The 21,415-nt window shown below is 47.2% G+C and overlaps 1 protein-coding gene across 3 annotated transcripts in view; it reads left to right on the forward strand.

Annotated features, from left to right (window-relative positions):
• The first annotated feature begins 5,001 nt into the window (after positions 1-5,001).
• The window catches only part of LOC138758363 (tetratricopeptide repeat protein 39A), a 55,211-nt gene continuing 38,797 nt past the window's right edge, over positions 5,002-21,415 (forward strand). For all 3 annotated transcript variants that reach the window (XM_069927178.1, XM_069927179.1, XM_069927180.1), the window contains exons 1-2: positions 5,002-5,081; positions 14,698-14,802. In XM_069927178.1, the coding sequence (XP_069783279.1) occupies positions 5,050-5,081; positions 14,698-14,802 (137 nt within the window). In that variant the 5' untranslated portion in view covers positions 5,002-5,049. The remainder of the gene's footprint in view (positions 5,082-14,697; positions 14,803-21,415) is intronic.

Genomic DNA, 21,415 nt, shown 5'->3' on the forward strand with positions numbered 1-21,415 from the left:
TTAATGTGTGTTTGTTATCCGAAGCATGAAAGGTGTCTTTCAAATCAGATGTTAAACCAAGTCCCTGACTCCCTTCACAGGGAGGGTGTGAAAGATGCCATCAGGAGTGGGGTTGCTCCCCCCTCTACCCTTCTGCTTTATGATTTCCCCATGGGCCCATTTGCTCTGTCACATTTGGAGTGGTGGGTTGCAGCTGGGGACTTCATCATGTTCTGCTCTTCGTAATGGGACTTCCCTCCTCCCCCAGCGTTTTGATTCAGGCACCTGCCTGCTTTTTGCTCACATCCTGACAAAGGCCCGATTGTCATTTACCATAGAGACTCGTGTAATAGTCAATCCCATGTAAAAGTCTCTGACTGCCTCACTCTGACTGCCCACCCATCTGAACTCCCGACCATAGATCCTCACCCCAGCTGCCCACAAATCCAAGCCCCCATCAGCCCCTACTGTGGACCCTCGGCCCAGCTGCCCACCCATCCGAGTTCCTGATGTATCGACTGTAGATCCTTGCCCCGGCTACCCATCCATCCTAGCTCCTGATACCACGAATGCGGTCCTGCCCATCCAAGCTCCCAGCGCCTTGAACGATGCAGGTACTTACTTACTGCAGCCAAAAGTGTGACCCGTGTAAAAGTCAACCCCCCCACCCCCAAATTTGACCTGAAAAATTGGTCCAAAAAACTCGACTATTACACGAGTATATTTGGTACATATCTTTACCTGCCATGGACGCTGCGTAGACCTGCTGGGTTCCTCCAGCATTTCTGTGTTTATATTTATAACTATACCTTTATCCTCTTTCCTTTAAATATTGACTACAGAATTTAAGAGGCAAATTTTAATGATACCAAGGTAAAACATAAATGTCTGAAGATGCTGTGATTGTAGTGAAAACACAGAGATGCTGGGGAAACCCTGCTGGTCTCGCAGCGTCCATAGGAGGTAAAGATATATTATCGACGTTTCAGGCCTGAGCCCTTCCTCAAGATACAAATTTTTAAAAATGATTACTAAGCTAACTGACTGGCACCTCTGTCAGCGAGGTGGCGGTTGAGAGGGGGAATACAATGAACTTGCAGTCCAGCGCCAAGATTGACCTCTGCTGGGAAGTGCATATGCTTGCAACCTAGTTGAGAACTGAACCTGTGTGATTTTGCATCTGGTTGAACATGTGACATTTCCACCTTAACATGGGGAGGGAGAGGGGAAGGAAGGAGAGGGTGGGGGGGAAACATTTGGGAATGTTTTCCATACCTTGGGCACCACCTCTCAACAGAGGCAGAAGTAAAGAGATGCTTCCAGCACAGTCTTTCACCAACTGAGCTAGGGTGTAGATCAAGATCTTCAGGGGAAAATGAAGATAAGGCCCCACCACTGTTAATCAGACTCCCCCTCCCCTCCCACTGTTCATCAGACACCCCCTCTCCTTCCACTGTTCATCAGACACCCCCTCTCCTTCCATAGAACATTACATCACAGAAACAGGCCATTTGGCCTATCAAGTCTGTGCCAAACCATTTTTCTGCCTAATCCCACTGACCTACACCCAGTCTATAGCTCTCCATATCCCTCCCATCCATATACCTGTACAAATTCTTCTTAAATGTTAAAATTGAGCCCGCGTTCACAACTTCAGCTGGCAGCTCGTTCCACACCCCCACCACTCCACTGTTGATCAGACCCCCCCTTCCCCTCCCACTGGTAATCAGACCCCCTTCCCCTCTCATTGTTAATCAGACACCCCCTCTCCTTCCACTGTTCATCAGACGCCCCCCTCCCCTCCTACTGGTAATCAGAACCCCTTCCCCTCCCACTGTTAATCAGACACCCCCTCCCCTTCCACTGTTCATCAGAACCCCCCCCTCCCCTCCCACTGTTCGTCAGACCCCTCCCACAGCCCCCCCCCCCACCCCGTGCTTTGAGATGCTGCAAAAACTTAATGAACTGCTAAATAAAGCTTTTGTTAATTGGCCTCCAGAACAACAACACCCTGCATTCAAGTAGAAGCATGTGCCACAGAAGGAGACCATTCTGGCCAGCAAGTCCATGCTTCCAAGGGAAGCTTGGTGTTGGCCCATGCAGACTGTGAAGGCCTCAGTTTGCACTGTCAGTAAATCTCACCCTGTGGTGCCTGTGTCCCTGAGCGAGATAAGACCATGTCACCCAGACTTCCCCTCCAAATACCTTTCCTCATGGAAAAGTGCTGGTTCAGGCGAGAATCTGCTTGACCACACCCCCAGAGAATCCCATGCTGAGCACGGGGGAGTCAAAGGCAAGCAGTGACTGGGATGACTTGTGCGGAAGGGAGAGGAGTAATAATGAGCTCCCACTGGCTGAACAAGTTTCAGCTTGAACTTTAGTGACCTTGTTCAGGAGGTGCAGACACTGACAACCACTTGCTTCTGTTTGCTCTCACAAGTCTTGCAACTCCACTTGCTCACCAAGACAGAACCGTCATTGGGGAAATTCTTCTCAAGGCAAGTTTATAGTGTGGGAGCAAGGGGGAAAAATCTGGGGGAGCTGATGAGAATAAAAAATGGGATCATGTTTCTGTGGACGAAGATTTATGGAGGGGGTAAATGTCCACGTCAGCTGCAGGCTCGTTGGTGGCTGACAAGTCCGATGCGGGACAGGCAGACACGGTTGCAGCGGTTGCAGGGGAAAATTGGTTGGTTGGGGTTGGGTGTTGGGTTTTTCCTCCTTTGCCTTTTGTCAATGAGGTGGGCTCTGCGGTCTTCTTCAAAGGAGGTTGCTGCCCGCCAAACTGTGAGGCGCCAAGATGCACGGTTTGAGGCGATATCAGCCCACTGGCGGTGGTCAATGTGGCAGGCACCAAGAGATTTCTTTAGGTTAGTGTAAAATCTAGCTTGGACGTGTGGGCTGAGGGGGCTGTCCATGCACTAGGAGTCTGGCTGGGCCTGAGGGCATCACAAAGATGGAAGGCTGGGGAAGTTCTGTTCTGATTCACACTGGGTGCAGTTCCCCAGGCACCTGTATATCTGTTTTGTTGCACAATCACTCATTCCCCACCAATGAGTCAAGACAACAGTGACTTCCATCCATACAATAAAACCACACTGAAATGCTGGAGGAATTCAATCGGTCTTTTAGCATCCAAAGGAAACCTTAAGGAGTTCTACAACCGCAGTGCCTGCAGACTTTCGTGTTTCACTCTGTCGATACTGAGGAGACTTTCAGTAGTGATACCACCTCAAAGAGCACAGCAATCATCAAGGATCCACCCCACCCAGCATACACTCTGTTCTCGCTGCTGCCATCAGGAAAGGTGCCACAAGACTCACACCACCAGGTTCAGGAACAGCTGCTCCTCCTCCAATCTCCTGACAATCTCAATCAGGGACTCACTTAAGGACTCTCTGTATTGCAGTTTGTTTAAATTTCTTTATTTGTTGCACTACTAATAAGTGGTAATTCTGTCGTGCCTGTAGGAAAAAGAATCTCAGGGATTGCATGTGATGTTCTGTATGTACTCCGACAATAAACCTTAATGTGAAATCAATACTGGAAATCTAAACTTGGTCAGGGAGGAACAGGTGGGAAACCTGGACTTAGGGTTCTTGCAGCTGTCCATGGTGTTCCAAACGAAGGGGCTAGACTTGGAGACCTTGCAGGATTGTAGGGCATGAATCTTCATGCTGCAGGAACATGAGAGTCTATTGATCATTTAGGCCAAAAAGCCATGGGACATTTTACCTTGTTGAAGGTGCTATACAAATGCAAAGTGTTTCAAGGCTGACGTGAAAGATCCTTGCTGCTGCTTCTGAGCCATTGTAACAGCAGGATGGATTTCACTGGCTGCAGGCAGATGTGAAGTACTCCACACTGTTCCCGGCAGGTGGTACAGCACATACACCCGAATATCAGGCAACATCTACATCTGTTTCTGTCCATGGCTTGGTTTGGGAATTTGGCAAGTTGACTAACTCTAAACAATGCGGCCGACATGTTTGGTGTAGCGGTTAGTGCAGTGCTGTTACAGTGCCAGTGTTCAGAACCAGGGTTCGAATTCCATGCTGTCTGTAAGGAGTTTGCACATTCTCCCTATGTCTGGGTGGGTTTTCCTGGGGGCTTGAGTTTCCTCCAACCCTCGGAGATGTACCAGGGGTTATAGGTAATTGGGTGGAATGGCCTGTATTGTAGCTCTAAAAAATATCAATCACATCAAAACATCCTGACAAAGGCCCGATTGTCATTTACCATATAGACTCGTGTAATAGTCAATCCCATGTCAAAGTTTCAAATAATACCAGGCAGGGGCAGTAAGCTGAAATGCTGGAAAATCACAGCAGGCCAGGCAGCATCTGTGGAGGGAGTAACAGTCAATGTTTCAATTTAAAGATTTTTTGTTAGAACTGGGAAAGGGAATAAAGTGTGAGCTTTAATTTGCAGAGAAGATGTAGAGGGGAGGATAGGAAAAGAAAAATATCAGTGATAGAGTGAGACCAAAGTTGCAAAGGGTTGCAACAAAGTGGGGCAAAGAGCAGTCTGTGATAATGGAGGTTAAAAGTCAGAGCAAATAACTTCCATCAGGAATGGTCAGTTCTGGCATAGACAATCACCTTTTCTTGGGAAGGGATGCCTTTCTCCTGAACTCCATCAAACTTTGTAACATTGGGCAACTGAGAACAACACTTTAATGCAAGGAAAGTGCAAAGCATTTCCTGCAAACCCACTGGCATCTCCAAAGACCAATGTGGTCTCTTCAGTCTGATGCACCAGTCGAATGGAGATGAAGCAGGGACCGAATCATGGAGTGAGTGAGTGAGGGATGGAGGTAGGCAGGGAAGGGAGGAGGGAGGAAGGGAGAAGGAGGAAAGGGGGAAGAGGGAGTAGAGTTGGGGAAGGGAGGGGAAAAGGAGAGAGAGGGGGAAAGGGGGGGAGAGGAGGGAGGAAGAAAGAAAGGAGGGGAGGAAGGAGACGCGGCGCTGCAGCGACCGTCGCCCGTCAGGAGCTCCCCAGGAGCCGCCACCGCCCCGGGCTGATCGGCCTGTCCCCGCCCCGCGAGTGAGTGGGACCCGGCAGCGGGACATGGCGGAGTGTGGGGACGCGGCGGGCGCCAGGTAAAGGTTCCTCCCGGCGGTGTTGCTGCTTCTCGCCACTTTGTCGCACTCAGGATCCCATCCCGGGCGCAGCCGGGGGTGGGGGGAAACCACCGGACCGGAGGGCTGGCAGCGCCTCACCTGCGGACCGCGCGGTCGCTGCTCCCGCCCCCAGGACCATCCTGATCCCGACCCCTCGCCGCCACGTCCTGGGGCAGCCAGGCGGACACCCCCCGGGACGGTTCACAGCCCCTGGGAGGGACGGGGCTGTTGAGTGCGCTGTGGTGACTGGGTTCAGCCGCTCGTTGCCCCGGGACTTGAGCCGTTCCCGTCGGGTGCGGGACGGGGCTGAGGTGCATAGTGACCGAAGGCTGGAAAAGTGGTGGTAGCCGAACTGTTCACCGGGGGCGGGGGAGACGTGGGGTGCACCTGGACCAAGGGACATGGGGGGGGGGGGGCATGGCCTGTACACCTGCGTGTGTGTGTGGACATGGCTTGTACACCTGTGAGAGTGTGTGTGGGGGGGGGGGCATGGCTTGTACATCTCTGTGTGTGAGTGGACAAGGCCTGTATACCTGTGAGTGTGTGTGGACATGGCCTGTACACCTGTGAGTGTGTATGGACAAGGCCTGTACACCAGTGTGTGTGTGTGTGTGTGTGTGTGGGGGGGGGGCATGGCTTGTACACCTGCGTGTGTGTGTGGACAAGGCCTGTACATCTGTGAGTGTGTGTGTGGACATGGCGTGTATACCTGTGAGTGTGTGTGTGGACATGGCCTGTACATCTGTGAGTGTGTATGGACAAGGCCTGTACACTTGTGTGTGTGTGTGTGTGTGGGGACATGGTCTGTACACCTGTTTGTGTGTGTTGGGGGGGGGCATGGCTTGTACACCTGTGTGTGTGTGGACAAGGCCTGGACACCTGTCAGTGTGTGTGTGTGTGTGGACATGGCCCATACACGTGTGTGTGTGTGTGTCTGTGTGTATGGACATGGGCTGTGCACCTGTGTATGTGCATGTGTGTGGGGACATGGTCTGTACGTGTGTGTGTGTGTGTGGGGTGGGGCATGGCTTGTACACCTGTGTGTGTGTGTGTGGACATGGTCTGTACACCTGTGAGTGTGTGTGGACAAGGCCTGTACACTTGTGTGTGTGTGTGTGTGTGTGTGTGTGTGTGTGGACATGGCCTGTACACCTGTGAGTGTGTGTGGACATGGCCTGTACACCTGTGAGTGTGTGTGGACATGGCCTGTACGTGTGTGTGTGTGTGTGTGTGTGTGTGTGTGTGTGTGTGAACATGGCCTGTATGTGTGTGTGTGGACATGGCCTGTACACTACTATGTGTGTGTGTGTGGACATGGTCTGTACATTACTATGTGTGTGTATGTGTGTGTGTGTGTGTGGATATGGCCTGTATACCTGTGTGTGTGTTTGATCATTGATACAAACTGAAGAGATGCTGGACTTGCTGCCCTGCACTGATACATCCTAATGATAAACCATTCCAACAGCACAGAAAGACAAGTCAGTACCACTGAAACTCCAACTCCCCTTGTTTTACTGGTCCTGCTGTTATTGTAGTGAAACACAATAATTGTGGAAAAGCACAGAGTTGCTGGATGACTCGGCTGGTCTCGTAGTGTCCATGGGAGGTAAAGATATATTACTGACATTTCGGGCCTGAGCCCTTCCTCAAGGTCTAAGCAAAAAGCAGGAAGGAGCCTGTATTAAAAGGCTGGGGAGGAAAAGGTGGAAAAATGGGAGAGGGAGTCCAGATGAACAGACAGAGGTGTTAATTGGATAAAAGATGAGAATTGATTTTGGCTCTGTGAAAGGAGACAGAGGGAAAGGGCAGTGGGTGGGTGGGGGGGGGATGAGAGAGAGAGGGAATAAGAGTGGGGGGGGGGTGGTTCTAATGGAAACAAAGTTTATGCCATCTGGTTGGAGGATGCCTACCTGCTTGAAGAAGGGCTCCGGCATGAAACGTCGGTGATATATGTTTGGATGCTGCAAGACTGGCCGAGTTCCTCCAGTATCTCTGTCTTTAGTTGTTATTGTGAATACCTATTTTTCAGTTTTATATTTATAATAGAGATTGTGGAGGTGTTTTTTTTTCATGAAATGCCTGAGTGACTGCAGTAATAATTTTGGGCAGATGCCCATTATATTTGTGTGTATGACAGTAAACCCATTGTCATTAAAAACAGGAATCTCCTTCACGGACTCCCCTTCCGACTCTTCTGAGTGGCTCCCTGGGTTCAGCAGAGCGACTGATCTTCCTGTTTGTGTCATGCCATTAACTCAGCCGCTCGGGTGTGCTGACCCCTGTGTACTCTCCGCCTGCCCTTTTAACTCTCCATCAGCTGCCTGCAGGGTGCAGAAAAGATTTACCAGGATGTTGCCACGTCTGGAGGTTGGGTTATAAGAAATGGGATCGACTGGAATTTTCCCCCTGGAGCGTAAGAGGCTGAGTGGTGATCATAAGACCATAAGACATAGGAGCAGAAACAGGGCATTCAGCCCATTGAGTCTGCCCTGCCGTCCATCAGCCTCACTGCCCGGCCTTCTCCCCATAATCTTTGTTGCCCTGGCTGATTAAGAACCTCTCAATCTCAGCCTTAAATACACCCAATGACCCGGCCTCCACAACTGCCTGTGGCAACAAGTTCCACAAATTTACAACCCTCTGGCTAAGGGCATTGGATAAGGTTGATGCTCTTAATTTTTTTCTCAGAACAGGGGAGTCTAAAACTAGAGGTTAGCATGTTTGGTGTTGTGGTTAGCGCAACGTTGTTACAGCGCCAGTGATCAGGACCCGGGTTCGAATCCCGCACTGTCTGTAAGGAGTTTGTATGCTCTCTCTGTGTGGGTTTTCCCTGGAGGTTTCAGTTTCCTCCCACTGTTCCAAATGTTCTGGAGGTTGGAGGTCAATTGGGTGATGCAGGTGCTTGGGCCAGAAGGCCCTGTTACTGTGCTGTTTGTCTGAATTTAAAAAAAAATAGATTTAAGTTGAGAGAGCAAAGATTTAAAAAGAAATATGAGGGGCACATTTACATTACATGTGTAGAATGAGCTTCAGGGGGAAGTGGTAGAAGCGGGGACAATTACAATGTATGACAGACATTTAGACAGGATAGGAAAGGTTCAGAGGGATATGGGTCGAATGCAGTCAATTGGATTTACTTAGGAAGGCGGTCGGTCGGCATGCAGGAGTTGGGCAGAGGGCCTGTTTTGGTGCTATATACCTGACTCAGAGTGCTGGCACACTCCCATCTGAGGAATGTAAAGTATTTATTTAGCCACTTGCAGGCTGCAGACCTCGATGTCAACATTGATTGCCTGTCTGATGTTATTTTCCAGTGGAGAATGAACAACAGTGGGTCTGGAGTCATTGGGTCAGACTGGGGAAAGACCGTAGTTCCCTTCCATGAAAGGATCTTAAAGGACGAGACCAGATTTTAACAACAAGCCGATGCTTTTTAAAAAAAAATCCTGAGTTCACTTAAATATTCTGGCATTTTCATCTGCTGTGGTGGGATTTCAACTCTCTCCAGCCTTGGTTGGGAATGCCTCACAGTTCCAGCACCCTGCATACAAGTTTTCATGCTCCCCCTGTGACTGCGTTGGCTTCCCTGGCCATTTCTGCTTTCTCCCACATCGCAACGATGTGGCGTTAACTGGTTACTGTAAATTGATCCAGCGTGTAGGAGGGTGATAGCATCTGGGTTAGGGTGGGACTGGCAGAGAGGATGCCAAAGTGGGCCAAAGGGCCTGCTGTTCACCCAAACTCTTACTGGGGGTGCTGTGACGTAATCTCCACGCTCTCCTCAGGGACTCCCATGCATGTCCTCTGTTCTGGGTGAAGGTGCGGACATTTTGCAAAATAAATGGGTGGACATTTTTTAAATGGGGAGAAAACTGAAAATACCCAGTTGCAAAGGGACCTGGGATCCTCGTGCAGGACGGCTTGAAGGTCAACTTGCAGGTTGAGTCGGTGGTGAAGATGGCAAAAGCGAGGCTGGTGTTCAGTTCAAGAGGAATAGGATATAAGAGCAGGGATGTGATGTTGAGGGTTTTGAGCAGTTTTGTGCTCCTCATTTAGGAAAGGATGTACTGATGTTGGAGAAGGTTCAGAGGAGGTTCACAAGGATGATTCCGGGAATGAAAGGGGTTATCATATGAGGAGTGTTTGATGGTCCTTGGCCTGCACTCATGGATTCCCACGAGGGGGGGGGATCTCAATGAAACATTTAGAATGTTTAAAGATATGGACAGAGTAGATGTAGAAAGGTTGTTTCCCATGGTGGAAGAGGGCACAACTTTAGGATTGAAGGGTGTCCACTTAGAATAGCGATGCGGAGAGATTTCTTCAGCCAGAGCTTGAAATTTGTCGCCACAGGTGGTTGTGGAGGCCGGGTATTTAAGCAGAGATTGATAGGATGTTGATTGGATGATAATAAACTTGATTGCATAACCCAGTGAAACAGCATTCTCCGGTCCTTGGTGCCAAACACGCAGACACACAACCAGGCATAGCACACACACACAGTCAAACAATACACATACAGGACAAATATTCATCTATACAAATAAATATTGTTTGGCGAACATGAGAGACTTGGAGGGTCAGTGTAAGCAGTTCCTTTGATCGTTCACCATTCTCCCTGCCCGTGGGAAGAAGCTGTTCCTCAGCCTGGTGGTGCTAGCTCTGATCCTCCTGTATCTCTTCCCCGACAGGAGCAGCTGGGAGATGCTGCATGCATAGGGGAGGGTGTTCAGGTTTGTCACTCAGGTCTGCTTTATTTTGTACATTGGGATGTAGATTTACGGGGCTTTGGTGAACTGTGCAAAGAACATTTCGGCGACACCTGCTGACATTTTCCCACACCTTGGTGAAGGGCTCTCGCTCTCGCCTGTGTTTTTACCTTTGCTTTATAAAGGGCACTGCTTGACCTGCTGAGTTTCTCCAGCCAGATGGAATGGTCTCTGCCCTGTATGTACTGTATCTTTGAGGTGCTGTCAACCCAGGAACAAGTTTCAGGATTCAAAGAGAAAGAGTTTTAAATGGTCAATATTTGTCTCTTATTAAGTAAGCAACACCCAGGTTGTATTGTTCGCACAGCATTTATTGTAAGCAAATTAGGTCGTACTGATGATATTGAATTATGTTTCAAAGTGCATTGGCTATAAAATGCTTTAGGATGTAGGAGGCATTTTTTTATACAAATTTAAGCCTGTCTTTCCCTGTTGGTGGTGGCCTGTGATTTTCCTTTGAATTTGTTCATTTTGGGATCTGGGGTCTGTCGTACATTTATCGCACATCCTTTATTAGCATTGAGGAGGTGGGGATGAGGTACTGTGGTCGACCGCTGTACATTCAGCGGTGGCACGGTGAGCGTAGTGGTCAGTGCGACACTATTACAGCACCAGAGACCCAGGGTTCGAATCCGGCGCTGTCTGTGAGGAGTTTGTCCTTACTCGCCATGTCTCCATAGTTTTCCCCAGGGGCTACAGTTTCTGTTTAAAACTTTCAGGGATTGTAGGTTAATTAGGATATTTGGGCAGTACAGGCTTGTGGGCCAAAAATGATAGAGTGAGACCAAAGTTGCAAAGGTGGCCGATGCCTCAAGGCTGTTTGTCTATATTTATAAATTTTTTATTTATCCTTCTGACACATTGTAAATTGTGAGTGCTACCCTACAACTTACCTACCTCTTCCTTATCTCTGTTTCATAATTTTATGTTTCATTATTCTAAATTCCAGTGAGTACACACCCAGACGACTCAATCTCTCTTCATAGACCAACCCCCTCATCTCTGGAATCAACCTGGTGAACCTCCTCTGCCCACCTTCAAAGCCAGTCCGTCCTTCCTCAAGTACAGAGACCAGAATTGCACGCAGTTCTCCGGAAGAGGCCCCACTGGATTTTAGAAGGATGAGAGGGGATCCTATTAAAATGTATAAAATTATGAAAGGCTTAGATAGGATAGAGGTAGGTATGTGGTTTCCATTGATGGGGGAGACCAGAACTAGGGGACGTAGCCTCAAGATCCAGGGGAGTAGATTTAGGATGGAGATGAGGAGAAACTGCTTTTCCCAGAGGGTGGGGAATTGTGGAATTTACTGCCCATTGAAGCAGTGGAGGCAACTTCAGTAAATAAATTTAAGACAAGGATGGATAGATTTTTATATAGTGGGGGGGATTAAGGGATATGGGTAAAAGGCAGGTGGGGATGAGTCTCTCGTCAGATTAGCCGTGACCTCATTGAACAGCGGAGCAGACTCGACGGGCCGAATGGCTGACTCCATTCCTATTTCTTATGATCTGTTCTTGCATCCTTGAAGCTTTGAAATGCAGTAAACAAATGCAGTGGAGTAATATGATGTTCCTTGACTGGTGAATTTAATGGGCCCTTCTATATCAGGCCACAGTGGTTGGTGCTTCGCTCCTGATCATCCCCGTGGTGCGGAGGGTGCTGAGTAGACAGCAATGACGCTGTGGGTGAGATGTTAACCCAATGACCCTGCCAGGGAGACGTGATGAGTGATAATCTTCAGCCATGAAGGGCCGTTATCACCATGTGACATCTTGTGTTGCTATAGCAACAAATAACCACAATTCATCCAGGATTTCTGAGCTGGGATTTAACATGTCTTTCCTGCAATATCATTGTTACCCTGGGAATGATCAGAATCATGAAATTTGTTATTTTGTAGCAGCAGGATTGCCATAAATTACAATTCAATAAACGCAATATTTTAAAAAATAAATAACTAGTCTAAAAAGAAAGAAAGTGAGGAAGTGTCTGTGGTTCACTGATTATTTAGGAATCCGATGGGGGAGGGGAAGAAGCTGTCCTTGTGTTGCTGGGTGCTCGTCTTCAGACTCCTGCACCTCCTTCCCAATGGCAGCAGAGTGAAGAGAGCATGGGCTGGCTGGTGGGTTTCCTTGATGTTAGAAGCTGCTTTTTTTAGACGCTGCCTCTTGTAGATGTTGATGCCTGTGATGGTACAGGCAGAGTTAACAACCCTCTGTAGCCTTTTCCTGTCCGGTGCATTGGCATCTCCGTACCAGGCAGTGATGCAACCAGCCAGAATGCTCTCCACGGTTCACCTGTAGAAGTTTGCAAGAGTCTTTGGTGACGTACAGTATAGCTGCTGGTGAGCCTTCTACATGGTTGCACGGACGTGATGGCCCCAGGATAAGACTTCGGAGATGTTGACACCTATGAATTTGAAGTACCTTACCCTTTCCACTGCTGACTGGTTTGTGTTTTTCTGGCTTCTCCTTCCCGAATTGACAATCAATTGCTTTGTTTTACTTGCATTGAGTGCAAGGTTGTTGGTGTGACACCACTCATCAAGCTGATCTATCTCCCTCCTTTTTTTTTCACTGCCACCTGTGATTCTGCCAACAACCATGGTGTAATCGGCAAATTTGTAGACATCACTGGCCACACAGTCATGGATGTAGAGTGAGTAGCAGTGGGCTAAGCACATATCCTTGAGGTGCGCCTGTGTTGATTGTCAGTGAGGAGGAGGCGTTACCAATCCGCACTGACTGTGGTCTCCCGATGAGGAAGTCAAGGATCCAGTTGCAGAGGGAGGTGCAGAGGCCCAGGGTTTGGACCTTGCTGACCAGTACTGGGGGGATGGTGGTGTTGAAAGCTGAGCTGTAATTGATGAGTGGAGAGCCAGTGAGATTGCATCTGCTGTGGAATGATTGTGATGGTAGGGAAATTGCAGTGGGTTGTTGTGAGTCTGTTTTCATTTTGGCCATGACCAATTATTTAATTACTGTCAATGCTACTGGACGATGGACATTGCAGCAGCTCACTCCACTCTTCTTCCTCACTGGGGTGATGGATACCTTTCTGTTACCCAACCTCCTGACTGGACGGACCATCCATCCCCGATGTGGTGGTGCTTTGCTACACTGTGTCCAAGTGGACCCTTCCTTGGGCAAGGAGAGTACCCCAGACGTATCCTCAACAGCTCCTCGATCTGTTATTCAAACTCTTTAGCAGCAAAGGCCAGCTTGCTGTTTGCCTTGTACATTAATCCTCTGAAACCCAGGTCGTTGAGCCTACTTCTGCTCCTATATCAATAAATCTGATCAGGCTGGGCATGGCGTGAACATGCCTCGGTCGTGGGTGGAAGAGTTTCCCCTGGCCGATAGCCAGTAAGGTAAAGCAGCAACGTGCTTCACTAAACAAATTAACCTGGGGACGGAGAGAACGTTTGCCTTGTCAATTGTTGGACTGAATCCAGTTTCCGACTTTCACTGAGACAGCCACTCCACCATAATCACCGTTGCTTTCCCTTGGGCCACTGAAGGAAATGCTGCAGTGGAATTGTCGGAGGTCATGCTCCTGATGGCTGTGGAATTGTTGGAGGTCATGTTCCTGATGGCTTTGGCAGTGTGCCTGCTCCCTGGAAATGTTCTCCAACAATCTTGTATTACAGCAGCAGGCTTGTTATTAGATTTAGGGACCTTGTAATCCTGAGCTTAGGCTAATTTCTCTCAAGTTAGCTGAGGTCTGGAATTTCTTTGATGGGGGTGGGGGGAATTAATGTGAAAGTGTTGATTTTGTAAAACCCTTCTGTTGTGTTAGTGTCCACTAAGGTGCTAACTCTTTAACTTCCTCCTTAAATGCTCCAGGAAACTATTGAACCTGAGAGCAGTTCAGGGTGGTGACCAGTGCAGACTTTGCCGCTGGCAACACGTCTCGCAAAGGAATACCATTTGTAACACCTTCCACTTGTACGATGCCTCATGAGATGGTTAGTGTGTTGGGAGGGTGAACGGGGCTTAACCCTACAAATGCTCAGTGCTTTTGCTGGATGGCATAGCGAGCAAAATGGCGGCTCTATCAGAGCTGCTGTAACGGTCGCGCTGGACCTGCGGAGAGCGGGGACAACTGCCCAGTCTGACTGCCGTCGGTTCCATACAGGCTTTAAATGGCCTGTAAATGGAGCCGATTTGGTTTTATTTAAAATCCTGAAACCGTGGGGTCTGGGCCCAAGATGGTGGCACCTGTGTTTGGCAGCGGCCATGAGGGTTTGCAGACTCTAGGGCACCAGAAACCCTCCCACCCCCGGTCTGAGAAGGGGAAGCAGAGGAGACGACCCACAGGATGTGGACCAGTGAGGAATTCTATGGACCAACGAGGGGTTCTACGGCTGAAGGTCCCACACAGGTTACAGGCTATTGGCGACTCGAGGCGAGGAATCCACTTAGGCTGGGGGCTGCTGGAGACCATGGTCAAGGGAGTCTCACCGGGCTGTGGACTGCAGGAGACTGGCTTGACACTGGCTGAAGGGGTACCAGGTAGCAGGACTAGGATGCCAAGGGTGCTGAGGGTTCTTGATCATGACGGAGGCCGGGATCTGGAGCTTGAGTTTGGATTGGACGCTGTGTGGCTGCAGGAGGCTGGAGGTGAATCCACCTGGTTGTGGGGATTGGGGGGGGGGGGGGGGGGGGGCAGGTGGCTCTCTTTTGCTTATCTGACTGTGAGGTGCTTCAGAAAAATTCTGCCTTAAGGCAGATAAAAGATAATTTGTGTCAAATGACACAGTTTTATTGCATGACAATATATTGAATCTTGGAATAATACTGAAAATATGTATTCCTCAGTTCCCCAGGTATAGACTTGAAGACCTGTCTGGATGAATGCATGTCTGCAATGGATATGTTCCTCAACAACCAATTCAATGAGAGTCTGGAATTGCTGAAACCCAGGTAGGAACTTCTGTAGTTATGAGTTGAAGATAACGATAGGACAGGTTCATATGTTAAAGTCCAATATTGGGGCAGGGCTTTGATTATATTAAACAGGAACTTGTTGGCATGGTGTGTGGCAAATGGTAGTTTTAAAAGAATCATAGGCCATTACAGCAACATTTTTCTGCCCAGTCCCACTGACCTCCACTTCGACCACAGCCCTCCATACCTCTCCCATATAACCATATAACCACTTACAGCACAGAACAGGCCAGTTCGGCCCTACTAGTCCATGCCGTAACAAATCCCCACCCTCCTAGTCCCACTGACCAGCACCCGGTCCATACCCCTCTAGTCCCCTCCTATCCATGTAACTATCCAGTCTTTTCTTAAATGTAACCAATGATCCCGCCTCGACCACGTCTGTCGGAAGCTCATTCCACATCCCTACCACCCTTTGCGTAAAGAAATTTCCCCTCATGTTCCCCTTATAATTTTCCCCCTTCAATCTTAAACCATGCCCTCTAGTTTGAATCTCCCCCACTCTTAATTGAAAAAGCCTATCCACGTTTACTCTGTCTGTCCCTTTTAAAATCTTAAACACCTCTATCAAGTTCCCTCTCAATCTTCTACGCTCCAGAGAAAAAAGCCCCAGTCTGCACAACCTTTCCCTGTAACTCAAACCTTGAAATCCTGTCAACATTCTCGTGAACCTTCTCTGCACTCTCTCTATTTTGTTTATATCTTTCCTATAATTTGGTGACCAAAACTATACACAGTACTCCAAATTTGGCCTCACCAATGCCTTGTACAATTTCATCATAACCTCCCTACTCTTGAATTCAATACTCCGATTTATGAAGGCCAACATTCCAAATGCCTTCTTCACCACACCATCTACCTGAGTATCAGCCTTGAGGGTACTATTTACCACAACTCCTAAATCCCTTTGTTGCTCTGCACATCTCAATAGCCTACCATTTAATGCATATGACCTATTTAGATTTGCCTTTCCAAAATGTAACACCTCACACTTATCTGTATTAAATTCCATCAGCCATTTCTCAGCCCACACCTCCAGCCTTCCTAAATCACCTTTTAATCTACGGTAATCTTCCTCACTGTCCACAACACCACCAATCTTTGTATCATCCGCAAACTTGCTTATCCAATTCTCCACCCCTACTTCCAGATCGTTAATATATATAACAAACAATAGTGGACCGAGGATCGATCCCTGAGGAACTCCACTAGTCACCGGCCTCCAATTGGACAAACAATTTTCTACCACTACTCTCTGACATCTCCCATCCAACCATTGCTGTGTACCAGTCCAAATTCTTCTTAAATTGTTAAAATTGAGCCCGCATTCACCACCTCCGCTGGCAGCTTGTTCCACACTCCCACCACTCTCTGTGTGGAAAAAGTTTCCCCTCGTATTGCCCCTTAAACCTTTCTCCTTAACCCATGTGTTCTGGTTTGTATCACCCCCACCTTCTGTACATTTACTCTGTCTTTACCCTTCAAAATTTTAAGTACCTTGATCAAATCTCCCCTCATTCTTCTGTGCTCCCGGGTAGAAAGTCCTCAGTAGGAGTTTGTTCAACATGTTCTTGTATGAGTGAAGGGGAAAGGCTGGCTGGATCAGCAAACTGTGCTGGACAAGGTCATTGACAATTAGGAAAAAGTATGAAGGTATATGCCAGGTGTAGGCAGTTGGGATGGTGAATCCCTCGAGGAGCGCAGGGTGTGAGGGAGAACAGTTGAGTGGGGAAATCAGGACGGCAGACAGAGGATTGTTTTGGTAGATCAGGTAAAGAAGAACCCTAAGAAATTATATAATTGAATTAAGAGCAAAGTGGTAAATAGGCAGAGGTGAGGTTCCCTTGGAGATCAATGTGGTAGTCTACACGTGGAGCCAAAAGGAGATGGGCAAGATGGGAAAGGAATATTTGTAGTCTGTACCATAAAGAATGTCATGGAAGCCAGCAAATTCAATGAAGGAATTGGTGACGTCTCAAAACGTACCCACATTACAAAAATGTGCTGATGGTGTTCGGGGGGCACGGTTCGCGTCGCAGTTAGCGCAACACTGTTACAGTGGCATTGACCTGGGTTCGAATCCCGCAAGGAGTTTGTACGTTCTCCCTGTGTCTGCGTGGGTTTCCTCCAGGGGCTCTGGTTTCCTTCCTCCCTTCAAAATATACGGGGTTGTATGTCAATTGGATGTAATTGGGTGGCATGGCACAGGTTTAAATGACCAGAATTGGCTTCTTCCAAACTGTAAATAATTAAAAATAATTCAATAAAAATATAAATGTCTCCCTACCCTACCCACTAAACGTTCAACATATAGAATACATTAAACCCATTAAACAATGTCATCGCACAATGAAAATAAACAAGAAAATTGTGTCATCTACTTTTACACACTGGGTCAGTTCATTTCGTCTTCTTCTCATTCTCTCATTTTAGGGGGTGGAGGTCTGCAGTAGGCCCTCTCTGTTGTGTTCCCAAATTTGTTCGAATACGTGACTTTATTTTTTAAATTATATGTTATTTTTTCCAATGGAATACATTTATTCATTTCCATGTACCATTGCTATACTTTCAGGGTCTCTTCTGATTTCCAAGTTGACATTAAACATTTTTTTGCTACAGCTGAGGCCATCATAATGTGAGAAATAGATGTACCTTCACAGAATTTGCTCGAGACAAAAATTGAGAACAAAGAACATTTATTATACAACAATGCAAAGTTGGGTGCTTCCCCTTACCCTGGGAATACACATACACACACTGGGGCTCACCCACCTTTTATACAGTTGATTTCAGTATAGGAATACCCTTCTGCCTCCTGGATGAGTTTGGCATTAGGCAATCCTGTCTGCCTACGTGCTGTTTCTGTGAACTTGGAGGACCAGGGGGTATCCTGTCGGTGTTCCATCATGTCATTGTCCTTAATCACGCCTTCCCGACTCTCAGGGCTTACTAACTTCTTATATGCAGAACTTGCTAATTCTGTCTAAGGCTTACTAATTACATATACGGAACTTGCTAATTCTGTCTAAAAGGCTAGAAGACCCTTACCTTATTCAGGCTAACTTTACTTCCTACATTCCATTATCTACCCTTATCCTATTCATACTGGCTTTATTCATTACACATATATCCATACTAGTTTTCTTCATCTTTCATATTTTCATATTAGTTTTACTCATCTCTCACAATAATAAATATTTTTTGTGCTTCATCCAATATGAGGCCTAATTCTTTACTTCTTATATTACTTAGAAGAAAGATCTCTGGATTTTTTGGTATGTTGCTTTTTGTGATTTTATTTAATACCTGATTTAGATCTTCCCAAAACTTTTCCACTTTCTCACATGCCCAAATTGCATGTACTGTTGTTCTCGTTTCCTTCTTACAGCGAAAACATCTATCTGATACTGTTGGGTCCCATTTATTTAACTTTTGGGGTGTGATATATAGCTTGTGTAGCCAATTATATTGTATCGTGCGTAACCTCGTGTTTATTGTATTTCTCATAGTTCTGGAGCATAGCTTTTCCCATGTTTCATTCTTTATCTTTATGTTTAGATCTTGTTCCCATTTTTGTTTGGGTTTACAGCTTATTTCCTCGTTCTCTTTCTCTTGCAGCTTGATGTACATGTTTGTTATAAATCTTTTAATTATCATTGTGTCTGTAATCACATATTCAAAGCTGCTTCCTTCTGGTAACCTCAGCCTGCTTCCCAATTTGTCCTTTAGTAGGTTTTCAGTTGGTGGTATGCAAACATTGTACCGTGAGTTATACCATATTTGCACATCTCTCTCTTAATATCTACATGCTGAAGCGTTTCAGTCATCACTACAATCCGCCAAGATCCTTCTCCATAGTGAATACTGAAGTAAAGTATCATTAAGTACCTCTGCGATTCCCTCTGGTTCCATACACACTCTCCCACTCACACTTGATGGGTCCTATTCTTTCACGTCTTATCCTCTTGCTCTTCACAAACTTGTAGAATGCCTTGGAGTTTCCCTTAATCCAAGGCCTTCTTACGGCCCCTTCTGGCTCTCCAAGTTTCCTTTTTAAACCCCTTCCTGTTAGCCTTATAATCTTCTAGATCTCTGACATTATCAGTTCTTAGAACCTTTTCTTCTTGACTAGATTTATTACAGCCTTTGTACACCATGGTTCCTTTACCATGCTATAACTTCCCTGTTATGAAGAATTTCACACGAAAATATCCCCTGAACATTTGCCTTGTCTTCCACACTTTTCCCTGAGAACATCTGTTCCCAATGTAAGTTTCCATTTTCCTGCCTGATTGCCTCATAATTCTCCTTACTCCAATTAAACATTTTTCTAACTTGTCTGTTCCTATCTCTCTCCAATGCTATTGTAAAGGTGATAGAATTATGGTCACTGTCTCCAAAATGCTCTCCCACTGAGAGATCTGACACCAGACCAGGTTCATTTTCCAATACCAGATCAAGTACCATCTCTCCTCTTGTAGGCTTATCTACATATTGTGTCAAGAAACTTTCCTGAACACACCTAACAAACTCCACCCCATCGAAACTCCTTGCTTTAGGAAGGTGCCAATCTATACTTGGGAAATTAAAATCTCTCACAACAACTCTGTTATTACTACACCTTTCCAGAATTCGTTTCCTTATCTGCTCCTCGATATCCCTGTTCCTATTGGGCGGCCTATAAAAAATACTCCCAGTGAAGTTATTGACCCCTTCCTGTTCCTCACCTCCACCCACAGAGACTCCATAGACAATCCCTCCATGACGGTGACCTTCCCCGCAGCTGTGACACTATCTCTGATCAGCAGTGCCACGGCCCCCACCTCTAATGCCTCCCTCCCTGTCCTTCCTGTCGACATTGATTGTTTGCTCAGAGCCCAAATATTGCCAAGGTGAGCCTGACACTTCCGGGCTGGTTGAACATTGTGGCTGATGAGTTACAGGATTCAATACGGAGGTCGGAATGTTTTATCCAGAATCCCGGCTCTAATCCCAGCAAAGCCATTAAATATATAACATCATGTAGGGTATGGATGAAATCCTTTATTCCCACCCCCCCTGCCCGCACTTCCCCCAGAGTAGATGCTTTTAAAACTAGAGGGTTTAAGGTTGGAGAGGATAGGTTTGAGGGGCCAAAGGGGCAGCTTTTACACTCAGAGGATGGACCATCTCTGGTATGAGCTGCTGCAGGAAGTAAGTACTATCATGATGTTCAGAATGTTGAAAAGGACATGTGTCGAATGTAGGCAGGATGGACGAGATGGGCCAAAGGGCCTGTTCTCTGCTCTGTGAGTATGTGAGGAGTGAAGAAGGTTGATCCTTGCAGTGGTGACTGTGGTTTCAGATTGCAACTTTTCTCTGGGATTCAGATTTATTGTCAGAGTCACATACAACCCTGAGATTCTTTTTACTGCAGGAGAGGCAGAATCACCACGTATTGCTAGTGCAAATAAAAACTGTACACACGTACACATGTAAACAGATAAAGAAATGTAAACAAACTGACTGTGTTGTCCAGAAAAAAAATCAATAAATTGAACATTCTGCCATGCCTGTAGGAAAAAGGAATCTCAGGTTTGGATGTGATGTCATAATGAACTCTTACAATAAAATTGAAATCTGAAAAGTACGAGTCGTTAAATGAGGCCCTGATTGAGATCGTTGTTGAGGAGTCTGGTGGTGGAGGGGGAGCAGCTGTTCCTGAACCTGGTGGTGCGAGTCTTGTGGCCCCTACACCTCTCTCCTGATGGCAGCAGCGATAACGGAGCATGTGCTGGGTGGGGCGGATCCTTGATGATTGCTGCTGCTCTCCGTCGGCAGCGTTCCCTGTAGATGTTCTCGGTGGTGGGGAAGATTTTGCCTGTGATGTCCTGGGCTGTGTCCACTACCTAGTGCAGGGCTTTGCGCTCGCGGGCATTGGAGAATAGATGCTGGCTTCTCCAGTGTTGTCCTTGCCTTCTCTCCCCTGGGGAAGGTTTGTTGTTGACTGACCCAGCTGTGCATCTGCCATGTTCACATGCACAGGGTTGATGTTTGCAGGAGGTCGCTTGTTGCTGTGAAGTAGAGTGCTGGAAGGAACTGCCTCCTGCCAGTGAGGGGTAAGAAGTGGTGGAGATGTGGGACACACAGGACAGCCCTGCCAACCCCCAAGCGGAGTTTCTGCGTCCTTCAGAGCTGCCTCAGCAATGGGTTGTGGAGCATCCGCTGATGTGGATTTTTGTTTGTTCAGAAGTTGGTTCCACAGCCCTTAGCAAATGAGCCTTACTTGGCCTCTGCCTCCAGTGTCAACAGAAGCTATATTGTCCTTGATTTGGATCTTATCTGCAATGTTGCTGGTTGCTGGGGTTAGAAATTAACAGAATCAGGAAATCAGGAGTGTGATGTGGCTCTGAAAGTTAAATCCCAACAACACTGCACAATGCTCGAGTTTCAACTGAATCATAAAATGGAGGCTGTGATCTGATCAGTGTTTAAAGTGAGATTTGTTATGACCCCAGAAACCTTGGCAAATTTCTACAGAGGTGTGGTGGAAAGTGTGCTGACCGGCTGCATCACGGTCTGGTATGGGGACACCAATACCTCTGAGTGT

This window comes from Narcine bancroftii, chromosome 3 (assembly GCF_036971445.1).
Source record: "Narcine bancroftii isolate sNarBan1 chromosome 3, sNarBan1.hap1, whole genome shotgun sequence".
NCBI lineage: Eukaryota > Metazoa > Chordata > Chondrichthyes > Torpediniformes > Narcinidae > Narcine > Narcine bancroftii.